The 12,817-nt window shown below is 39.8% G+C and overlaps 1 protein-coding gene across 1 annotated transcript; it reads left to right on the forward strand.

Moving 5' to 3' along the window:
- Window positions 1–5,067: 5,067 nt before the first annotated feature.
- Window positions 5,068–10,094, forward strand: LOC139458752 (uncharacterized). Its single transcript, XM_071240164.1, has 6 exons — window positions 5,068–5,151; window positions 6,625–6,687; window positions 7,115–7,263; window positions 8,475–8,621; window positions 9,109–9,146; window positions 9,736–10,094. Exons 2-6 carry the CDS (start codon window positions 6,626–6,628, stop codon window positions 9,844–9,846), a joined length of 507 nt encoding a protein of 168 aa, XP_071096265.1. The 5' UTR covers window positions 5,068–5,151; window position 6,625; the 3' UTR covers window positions 9,847–10,094.
- Window positions 10,095–12,817: the final 2,723 nt, after the last annotated feature.

A 12,817-nucleotide genomic window follows, 5' to 3' on the forward strand; every position in this document is an offset into this window, starting at 1 on the left:
GAGTGGGGTATTCATGTAAAACTGCGGCATGGTATCTCAGTGACCTCGCACTATATATAAATCGGCATCAGTCCGGACTAGTACAAGCAGCCACACAAACACATACACGTACATGCACGTCGCTATATAAGTGCAATAATCTTGGACGCGACGTTAAACCTAATTTCACCTCACCTCACAAAAACACAAATGTATATATAAAACATCAACAAGTACTATAACAGGAAATTGGGAATAAATATAGACCGCCATGTTGTCTGTAGATATGATTTGTAATCAATCTTAACAATCATCGGATGTGACCATGTAGACAGGATTTCATTTCTGTTCGTGTTTTTTAGAACTGCCCATTATATGACCATCATGATTATCGACCTAATTTCACCTCACCTCACAAAAACACAAATGTATATATAAAACATCAGTGCAGTTATCATATTCACACCGGGTCGTACCAACACACGCGTTATTGAAACTAGACGATCACAAACACTGCAGTCTGATGCCCAATCGCGAAGTCATATGGACATGCACATGCATGCGCATGCTCGCCACCTCGCAGACACAGATGCAGTGATGCAAATACCCACGGATCAACGCAGACAAACATGCATTAGTCCTACACACAACTATGAGGTCATACAGACAACCATGCGGTCATACCGACAACTTTGTGGACAAACTGACAACCATGTGGTCATACAGGCAAGCATGTGGTCATAAAGACATGCAGTCATGCAGTCAATCACGCATTTATACAGGCAACCATGTGGTCATATAGACATGCAGTCATACAGTCAATCATGCATTTATACAGGCAACCATTTGGTCATATAGAGAAACATGAGTCATGCAGGAAGCCTTGCGGTCATACAGACAGGCAGTCATACAGTCAATCATGCATTTATACAGGCAACCATGTGGTCATATAGAGAAACATGAGTCATGCAGTCAATCATGCATTTATACAGGCAACCATGTGGTCATACAGACATGCAGTCATACAGTCAATCATGCATTTAAACAGGCAACCATGTGGTCATACAGACATGCAGTCAATCATGCATTTAAAAAGGCAACCATGTGGTCATATAGAGAAACATGAGTCATGCATTCAATTATGTATTTATACAGGCTAACATGTGGTCATATAGAGAAACATGCATTCATACAGTCAATCATGCATTTATACAGGCAACCATGTGGTCATACAGACATGCAGTCAATCATGCATTTAAAAAGGCAACCATGTGGTCATATAGAGAAACATGAGTCATGCATTCAATTATGTATTTATACAGGCTAACATGTGGTCATATAGAGAAACATGCATTCATACAGTCAATCATGCATTTATACAGGCAACCATGTGGTCATATAGAGAAACATGAGTCATGCAGTCAATCATGCATTTACACAGGCTAACATGTGGTCATATAGAGAAACATGCAGTCATACAGTCAATCATGCATTTATACAGGCAACCATGTGGTCATATAGAGAAACATGAGTCATGCAGTCAATCATGCATTTATACAGGCAACCATGTGGTCATATAGACATGCAGTCATACAGTCAATCATGCATTTATACAGGCAACCATGTGGTCATATAGAGAAACATGAGTCATGCAGTCAATCATGCATTTATACAGGCAACCATGTGGTCATATAGACATGCAGTCATACAGTCAATCATGCATTTAAACAGGCAACCATGTGGTCATATAGAGAAACATGTGTCATGCAGGAAGCCATGTAGTCATACGGGAAACCATACAGTCACGCAGCCAACCATGTGGTCATACAGACAGTCATGCTATCATACAGACAGTTTTGTGGTCATACAGACAGTCATGCTATCATACAGGTAACCATGCAGTCATACAGAGAGCCATGCTATCATACAGGTAATCATGCAGTCACAACCATGTGGTCATACTGACAGCCATATTTACGACATTTGCTGCCAACAAACCAAAATGTTTTTATACCATCATCAATAACTGCAAAAAATGGAGACTGCAAGAAACTATTGACATACAAAGAAAGAAGCCAGCCACTCACAGAGACCAATGCCAACTTAAAATTACAAAATATCATGTCTGTGTCTTTAGAAATAATATTTTGAAAATGCTTCTTATCATAATGGTAATGAAAGATACACAATGCAATTCATTGTAAATAATTTCAATCGCAAAAGTGAAATTTACATTGCTAAAAATCTTGTGGTAAAGAATGTAGAATGTGGTGAGATCCACAATCAAAGTTTTACCAGGCATGGCTAATGATAATAATCATTTCTTTGAACATAAGGGGCGAAGATAAATAATGATAAATTAATAACCCAAATTAAAATATTATCATGATGGGGAAAATGGGTGTGTCAGGACGAAAATGTAGATTCTACATTTGCTTGTATTGTAAGAATTAGTAAGAGGAAGTTTCCTGGGGGACCCTTTTCAGAATGCGTTCTTCTAACATAAACTACAAATTATAACAGGAAATTGGGAATAAATATAGACCGCCATGTTGTCTGTAGATATGATTTGTAATCAATCTTAACAATCATCGGATGTGACCATGTAGACAGGATTTCATTTCTGTTCGTGTTTTTTAGAACTGCCCATTACATGACCATCATGATTATCGATGTGCTTGGGGATACCAAGTTAACAGTTTATTATTAGAGAAAATTGACAGTGAATACTTGTGACTGCCATTTAGAAAAGATGTCTTTAGGAATTTGAATCGTTTCTTGCTCTGTGGGAAGTCACTCAACTTTAACATGGTCTTTAAAGAAAACTTTATTTCATTTGTCAAGTTTGTCCCCACTGAACGTGATGATGAACATGTTGATCGTTTCATATTCACTTTTGTGGTTAGATACATTTTGATGTTGGCATCTTGGAGACTACAGCAAGTCCAGTTTGTTAACCCCTTCATCCAACAGTGATCTAGGGATGACAAGACTTTGATACTCGTGACAGTCTTCCTCTCGTAAAATGAATTAATATACTATTAAAAAAGAAACGCATAACCCGTATTTGCTGAGAAAATGTTGTATATTCAAACATGAAAAACTTGGTAGGAAATGAACTTGAGTACATGAAACTTTACATCCGTTTAGGAGAGATCAATGTCTATACAATGATGTCCATAACTTGAGGTAAGGCATTAACAATATTCCTCAAACGTGAATGGAGTATAAATATCTGTTGTGCCCACCACGTGCACGAATCACAGTTCTCACACGCCTTGTCATGGACTGGATGAGACGCTGGATAACGGCCTGGGGAATCCTCCGCCACTCCTCCTGCAGAAATGCAGCTAGTGCCTGGAGAATTTGGGGTTGATGTTGACGCTGACGGAGACGGCGATCAAGTTCATCCCACAGGTGCTCTATTGGGTTAAGATCCGGGGAACGGGACGACAAGGGACATTGTTAGCAGCGAGAAAGGTCATTGTGACACGTGCCGTGTGAGGCCGGGCGTTGTACTGCTGGAAAATCTCAGTTGGACGTCAATGGCTGGCAGGCAGTGTGGTAGCAGGATGGTGTCTCTGTAGCGTACAGCCGTCAGGTTTCCCTGGACGTGGACAAGATCGGTACGATCAGTGTAGGAGATTTCCGCCCACATCATCACACTCTCTCCACCAAATCTGTCCACTTGACGCACGCAGTTAGGGGCATAACGTTCATGAACACGTCTGTAGACCTGGTTCCTACCATCACGTCTCTGCAACAGGAATCTGGACTCATCGCTAAACCAAATGCAAATGCGTCGCCATTTGCGAAGGTTCCAGGCAGTCACGTTGTTACACCAACGGAGACGATGAGCACGATGGTGACGACGTAGCACGTTCCCGACGTAGGGTCTCCTGGCTCTCAGTCCATGTTCCGTACAGTCTGGCCTGATATTCTCCTAAGTCCTGGCACCCTGGCTGCAGTGCTCTCACCCGTAGCAGTACGGTCACGCAAATGGAGCACCCGGATGTAGCGATCCTGGGCTGGTGTGGTGACTCTAGGTCTTCCTGCACAGGGACGGTCATTTGTTGTGCCTGTTTGATTGTGGCGAGCTGCAAGCCGCGATATTGTGCTTTGGCTAACATTCAGAAGTCGGGTAACAGAAGATTGGAACTCTCCAGCCTGCAGTATTCCAATGTCGATGTTCCTTGTGGCAGCATCAAGACGTGGCATGTTCATTTGGCTTGGAAACTTCTTCTGAACGAATGCCTTTTTCCGAAAGCAAGCTTGCTTTTTATTGCCAAACACTGCATGCTTTTCCTGCCCAATTTCAACGTGCAAGATGCCACTTGTTGCTTTGTGGCGATGCATTTCTTACTCATTCTCAAAAAATCACAACAAAGTAAACATTTTCAAGCAAAATCGATTTGTTGCCAACGGAAGTATGTCAATTGATGCTCTTACCAATATTGATACATATTTTGACGATAATATGAATACAATTTATTATTATTTTCGTTTTGACATATCAGTAACACCTATGCGTTTCATTTTTTTGATACTATATTACAATAATAACAACACTTTAAACATTTGGCACAATAACACGGAATTAGTATTACTAAGTATTAGAGAACCATGAGTCACGTGGTATTTAAATTCAATAAACTTCTTCAATAAAAAAATGGTTGAAAGTTTTATTTCTGATCAACTATTGACATTATATAATTCTGATGAAATGAGACTTCTTTCATTGTGAAATTAGCAATAACACGGCCGATGTTGCCTGTATGGATATGTGCAATACTAGCTCATATTTTAATAAAAACCACTTAAGTCCAAATACATACGCACGCACGCACGCATGCACGCACGCTCATCTGTCAGTCATCTTGGGTATTTTGTATACTTTATTTCGACGGTTGAAAGACGCGCATATTACAGACTATTGATAAATACAGCGCTATCCGTCCGTTTTCTGAATCATACACAAGCAATATCACTTCTGTCTTCAAATGGACTCGATTCTAAAATTCAGTTTTCAAAATCTGGATACCCCTCCCGGGACCCTCACCTGCCAAAGTTCATCGCGTCTGCCTCCATCGGGGGTGGAGCTGTCACACAAGCTTAAAGAGTCGAAAAAGGATCTGGCCAAAGCTCGAGTCGTTATCCAGTGCATTCAGACAGGTTCGTACTTTTTCCCATTTAACTAAAATACTTTATCTTTATTCATTAATACTGATGAATAACTCGTTTTATTTTCAGTCGTACGACATAGCAAGTTGCCACCCTCACTGTGAGCTGAATGTGTAATACTGAAGTTGCTATTGCTATTATACTGTCTGTGATGTTATATACTGTCTGTGATGATATATACTGTCTGTGATGTTATATACTGTCTGTGTTGCTATTGTATTACTACTCATTAAACAATCATCGTGTCAACAGCATAAATCGTGTCATAGTTTATACTGTAACTATTCATGCAGTGTTCATACTGTAACCATTGATAGTTTATACTGTAACCATTGATTGTTTATACTGTAACTAATAATGTAACTATTGACGCAGTTGGTTTATACTGTAGCTATTGAAGCAGTTGGTGTACACTAGTACTGTAACTATTGTTACAGTTAGTTAATACTGTCACTATTGATGCAGCCTTATACTGTAACATTGATAGTTCATACTGTGACCATTGATAGTTTATACTGTAACCACTGATAATTTATACTGTAACCATTGATCGTTTATACTGTAACTATTGATAGTTTATGCTGTTACTATCGACGCAGTTGGTTTATACTGTAACTATTGTTACAGTTAGTTAATACTGTCACTATTGATGCAGCCTTATACTGTAACATTGATAGTTCATACTGTGACCATTGATAGTTTATACTGTAACCACTGATAATTTATACTGTAACCATTGAAGGTTTATACTGTAACTATTGATAGTTTATGCTGTTACTATCGACGCAGTTGGTTTATACTGTAACTATTGATACAGTTGGTTAATACTGTAACCGTTGATGCAGTGTTTATATTGTAAATATTGATGCGATTAGTTTATAGTGTAAGTATTGATATAGTTAGTTTTATACTGCAAATATTGATAAAGTTAGTTTATCCTTTATTTTTTGATACAGTTAGTTCACACTGTAACTATTTGCATTAACTAATTAACGTTTGCATTTCGGCACATAGTGTGGCACTATCATATTCAGGGTATAACATCGGATACAATGATTATATTAATTATTTTGCTTTCCCTCCAATACACCTTGGATAAATAGTTCCCTTGAAACTCTAGTTTGACAACTGAGAAAGCATCCAGTTTGATGAAGTGTGTACGTCAATGGTTTGATAGTGTTAGTTTATACTGTAACTATTATCATATAGATAAAATAACTAATGGTACAATCGCTATATTTAGTTGGCTTTCGACCCAACACACCGCGGATAAATAGTTTCCTAGAATCCCTGTTTAACAACAGTTTTATGAAATGTGTACCTCAATGGTTTGACTGATGTTCGTGTTATCGACCACTACTTTGCTGCTTAGGATATGCGCAATAACACCGAGCAGGCCCAGATCGATTCTTTAAAAACCGATGACAAACTGAAACGTCATTACCTGCCTGAGTTTGTTTGCAGAATGCTTGCCCTCCGACTCACCGTGTTCGCCCTCCTCTTCTGTGGAACCTGTGGTTTCTCCAGGTATATCAAGACATTGATCCAAACCGTAATAACTGATTCGTAAAATATTCTAATTCAGCTCTTATCATACTACTACAAAGCACCCTGAATGGAGTCCGGGTTAGAACAGATCCACAGAAATATGTTCTGGTCGTAAAAGGTTGACTGTGTGCTCTTGATCGGTAACTGTCATCAAACAACGACGGCTTGGATCTTTGCTCATAATATCGATCATTGGATTTTTTGGTCAAGGCCGTCATCATACAGTCGGAATACGGCTGATTGCGACGTAAACAAAACAAACTACAACAAACAATATGTTGCCTTCATGCGCAATCTTGGTTATATTCCAGTTTAATGAGTTGACATGCGGTGGCATTAATTAAAGTTGTCCAGGTAGCGTTAACCCCGACTCACTCAATCACTCACCCACTCATGTTTCTTGAAGGTACTGGTTTAACCTATTTAACAACTGCAACCCTCCTGAGCAACTGGTGGGGAAGTTCTGTGCTGCTGTGGTGGACAACGACGCCAACGATGACGGCAGAGTGGACTTCAGAGATGTTCACAAACAAATCCTGTATTTCAACTACGACGGCAAGTTCTGTTTAGCGAGCATCATTTGATAACCTGTAATGGGGCCTGGGATTTCTTAACACAATACTTTTACTAAGAGGAATAATTGAAAAAAAACATAGGGGTTAATAATACAAACATAGGAGATTTCGGAAAGATCATGCATTGTAAAGATTGCCTCTTGTTAATTTTTTAAGAACTAATGGAATACCAAGGTTTGAGATGATGATGATGATGATGATGATGATGATGATGATGATGACGACGATAACAACAATAATAATAATAATAATGTGTCAACCCATTTATTTGTCTTATGATCCTCTTGTGAAGCATGTCAAGACTCATGATGAAAACAAGGCATTCCACAGTTTTCTAAAACGAGCCAAGGATGTGGGACATAATCTCAATGTCGGTGTTGATTTTGTTGATGGTTCTGTACTGCTCGATGGTACAGAAATGAGTGTCAACCAAGCGAAGTGCCATATCAAATCGGCCCAGATTCAGTTTTTCAAGGAGAAGCTTTCTGAACGACCACTGCATCGAGTTTATGTGCAGAGTGTTGAGAAGATCAGCAATTCTACAGAGTCACTTCCAACTCGAAACCGTCAATGTGTGATTTTGCATCAAAATGTGAATATGGAAAAGGATGAATACAAAATCCTTTGGAATAGGCCCGTATACAGCCTCAGACATATCCAGGCCAACAAACCTGATCTTGTCCTTTTTGATAAATCCAATGAAATCATTTATATCATTGAATTTTCTGTCTCTTTTGACAGTAATGTGATTGACAAGATTGAGGAAAAACATGGCAAATATGCAGACCTCGCTTTCGAAATGTCACGCTTGCACCCCAAGTACCAAGTTGTCCGACTCCCCATTGTTCTCGGTGCCATAGGTTTGGTACTTCCCAATCTGTTGACTGGCATTGGGAGAATATCCGGGTTTACTACCAGGAATATAGCCCTTTTGTCAATCTGGGCAATGCAGTAGGCTGCAGTGTTGGGGAGTCTTCACATTCTCCGAAAAGTTCTGGGTGGGTTTGACAAGGCAGCGCTTCCTGGGAGAAGTTCCATTCGCTGTCTGGGCTGCGTGTAGAGGGGGCAAGGGCCCTGAGCTGATGATGAGCATCACCCAAACCCTCTTTGCTGCATTTGTTATTTCAATCTGTACATAATAATAATGATGAAAGTATATTATACCTGATAATTTTTCAATCTAACCTACAGATGACCCTTGCAGCTTGCAACAGTGGGAGGTCGTGACCAGGTGGACGTGCAGGTACGGCTACTCCGAGGACTACGCCCGATTCATGTACTCAATCTGGGATCCTAACAAAGATGGCGTTGTGAACGCAGATGACTTCACTGGATTCAGTAAGATACATGTTCAAGATATGTGTCCATCAGCTGGTGGTTTTAGTGGTTTTAAGTTTAGATAATTCAAGAATCATGGAATATATATTACAGTAACCTTTTTGTACAGAATAGACTGAGTACACCACAATGGCCCAGTCTTACAGCGTCGGAATAACGAACTACCGGCAAAGCGTCCTTGTGAATCTCGTGTCCGAAATGATTTGGGGAAACATTAATTTGATTTGAGATTCCCGACCTGTGACATTACATATAAACGTATGGATCTCGAGGTCAACACAACATCAGATGATACTGGTTCAGTGTATTGCAGTCCTTGTCGCACTCACTCAGAGAATTCCCATGCTCCCTGTTCCCAGCGCGAGTCGATGCCCATGGTGTGAATCCCGTGTGTACTAATGGTTATTCACAGGCAACCGTGATGATATATATCTGGAACTGAAGCAACGTAAAGCAACATTCACTTACTTTTTATTCTTTTTTTCAGATTTGTCCAATGTCGACTTCTTATCGGTTCAATACATTGTAAGTAGAAAAAAGTCAAGTCCGGATGTAACGAACGTTGATATCTCGAATACATATCCCGAACGAACCAAGTTAATATTTTCAAGGAGCCGTAACCGTTGTTTTGTTCCTATATAAATTAGGTTATTGTTATAACAAACTGCTTGAAGTAATTTGTATGTTTAACCCGAAGACACGAACATACTTCTTTTCAACATCAGTCTCCAATGTAAGTGTTTTATTTTCATGACCTGTGGTAACATACTGGTTTGAATAATACAAATGCTCATATCCGATACGTTCTCATGTGCCCACATACCAGAAGCTGAAACGTTTAGTCGTCACGTCGGTACACTTCATTTGAAGGATGCCCATTGTTGGTGTAACCTGTCCTGATTCGACATGAATATTGATGTGTCTGAAAACAGCAATCATTCACTCTGCCTGATCCCGTTATTCGTGGTTCGAATCCCTGAGTAAACGTCGATAGGCTGCGTTACTTTTAGATTTGACCTCACATTAAACACTGATTAAAGTGACACACCAAACTACCCAAATAGCGCTAGATGTCCATTTCACACATGTACACTCACTCTACTCCTGTCTTCAGCGTTTCAAGGACATGTACTGCAGTGACCCGAAAAACAGGGAGAACCCCGTTGACCGAGTCCAGTGTGCCGAGGTTGATGCACTCAAGCCAGAGGATATCAAGTGTACATAAGGATGACCCACAATCACCTGTAAGGGTCCGACCATTTCTTATTTTTTTCATCGGAAAATGTACATTGCCGACGAAATGGAAAAAAAAACAAATTGCTGCCCCCCAAAATTGCTACATTGCCGCATTTTTTTAACAATATTTTAGGCTTTAATTAAAAATATATATGGTTTTAAAGTTGTTACTGAAAGGATATCAAGCCTTCTATCAGAATCCCAGGAGAATGTCATATGGTCGGAAACTAATGTAGAAACGTCAATAAAGCTGTTGGTGAAAACAAGTGTTTTGTATTCAGTTGTCAGTGGTTACCATCATCACCGGATGTATGCTACTTTGTCAGATGCTGCTTGTTGTGATTGAAGGTTGGTGGGGTAGCCTGAAGGTTAAGGCGTTCAATTGTCACACTGAAGGTCGGGTTTCATTCCCCTAATGAGTACAATGTGTGAAGCCTATTTCTGGTGACCGCCGCTGTGCTATAGCTGGACTATTGATGAAATAGGGGTAGAACCATATTCACGCACTCACTAGTAATTGATCATAATCCCTCAAATAAATGGACTGGACAAAACAGATTAAATGCAGATTAACACTCATGTACTCATACCACAAGGTGTTAAGACCTCTGTATTTATTGATAACCTAAACATGCTAAAAGGGCAAGTCTTATGGGTAGGTACAACTTTGCAGAAATGTATAGATTGTAACATCGTTAATGCAAATATCGTATTCAAAACATCGAAATTTGCGCGCACATTAAGGTCAATTGGCACTTTTGTCCTGTCCATCAATTTGAAACAAAAATACAGCGGAGGCGGAATTGAAAGTATTCAGCAAATTATAGTTATCATTGTGTATAAGTCTAAGAATACTTCCTCTGTTACATCACAGCCGCAATTCCTGCAATTTGGCTAATATCACACTGAAAGAAATCCCTAAATTTTCAACAGACGTCCACTTCACTGTCACTAACACAGTCGGTAAACCGGAGATGGATGAGGGAGAATAGTGGTAGTATTCGAAAAAATATACACAAAGATAACTCTTCTTTGAGGGTAGCCAGAATATATGAGACGGATTGGTGAGATTTAGCATATAGTAATCCAATATAGGTGACAATAATGATGATAAAGAAATAGAAACGTTAAGAATGTGTACAATACCTCGATACTTTCACAGTAAATGTGTGGCATCTTCACGACGTCACTTCGGGTCTTATGACATCGGCTTTGGTTCTTGTGACGTCACTAATGATTGTGATGACGTCACTTCCGTTTCTTTGAGTGATCACCCTCTGACTTCACATCCTTCTACGGCATCCGTTCCGGTTGCTTTGACGTGACATACCGCTGTCATCAGTTCCGTAGAACCGTAGATCACCTCTAGATATAAGTATTAAAACCCGTGTTAACCTACCCAGGCAAATTGTTTGGTGTCAAATGCTGGATTTCTTACACCCGCCCCTAGTCTTAATAATCCACTTGAACACTTTGGTATGTAGAGACCAATCTATCGACTCAATCTTGTTCCTAAGGGATAAACAATTGGCCAAGATGGTCAGTTTCACTCTCAGATGTGACATGCTTCCAATTTGCAGCTGATCCAGTCTGCCAATAAATGCATAGTCTTCTTCAACAAACTTTGTGATTTCGTTACCTCCTGTCATTGAGGGTATGTTACTCTTGTGGTGTTGTATGTAGCAACCAGTACCGACGACAAAAGCAGCCTGACTGCCCAGGTTTATATTTCCAATGGCCGGACATGGTTGCCAGTTGTTGGCGTAGGCTCAAAGACGTGCCCCCTGGAATCAGGCAGTTTTCTCTTGCCGAGCACCATCAATGGCGGGGTGCAGGTGATTATAAACAGCACCCGACTTCTTGAAGCTAGGAAGTGACATCTTTGTGTTAGCTGGAACTGGCTGGAAATCTAAACTTGTGTGGAGAGGAGATCTTCCTTCATCCATAGTATGCGCGCTAAGGTTGAGTGATCAAAGCCAATTTGATCAAGTGTCATTGTGAGCGGCGTGTCTGCTGGGAGGCCCACGTAGTTTCTTTGACAGGGGGTAATACATGAGTGACCCCTACAGCAATGGAGGGTAACGGAGACGTAATCAGTGGCTTTACCAGTTACCAGGGAGAAGAAAGCAGACGGAAAGGAGATATTAGCAGCGGACATAAAAGGTTTAATTCTTATTCCAAGAGGCGAATAATATATGACTTATTATACCTATCCTTATAAGGGGGATTAGATGCACATGCGTATGTTGGGTATGTTTCATTAGATTATAACTTGGTGATGTACCGTAAAGAGCTTAATGCGGCGTTGTGTAAGAGATGGCTCATCGGCCTCAACGTACAGACTGTTAAAATAAGATGTTGTGAGAGGGTAAAGGTAATATAAATATTGGAGGTCCAATTGGGAAGAAAAAGGAAAAAAAGAAAAAAGGTTAAGGTAATTTAAGTTATTGTTGTCTCCAGAAACCATGCGAAAATGTTTTGATTTCAGATGGAGAATATAGTCTTGTGTTTGTTTCGAGGCATATGACAGAATGGCAATAATAACAATGGCGATATGCTTTGAAAGAAACAATTTTTACTTCATTGGTTTTTATTTTATTAAACAAAATTCACGACTATGTGGTGCTGACAGTAACAGCCAGGACCCTGACATTATAACAAGGTTATTGCAGTTTGCTCGTTATTGACCACAAACAAGCGTGTGAAACATTGAAAACAGCCTCATCATAACATTTCTTGTCTTACAGAAACATGTAATGTAAAACATTAATAGTTATAATAAACGAATCAAGAACATTGCATTTTAAAAATGTGTTGCAATCAAATTCAATAGCAATGACACTGTACAAATTAAAGCTAAACAAAACCGACGACTACAAAAGTGGTTAGCCCGCAAACTGCCGGGAATGCACTTCACATGTCACTAACAAGGTTGTACTTTACAAGGGAATATATGAATG

Source organism: Haliotis cracherodii, unplaced genomic scaffold (assembly GCF_022045235.1).
Source record: "Haliotis cracherodii isolate W230 unplaced genomic scaffold, xgHalCrac1.p SCAF_13, whole genome shotgun sequence".
Classification (NCBI taxonomy): domain Eukaryota; kingdom Metazoa; phylum Mollusca; class Gastropoda; order Lepetellida; family Haliotidae; genus Haliotis; species Haliotis cracherodii.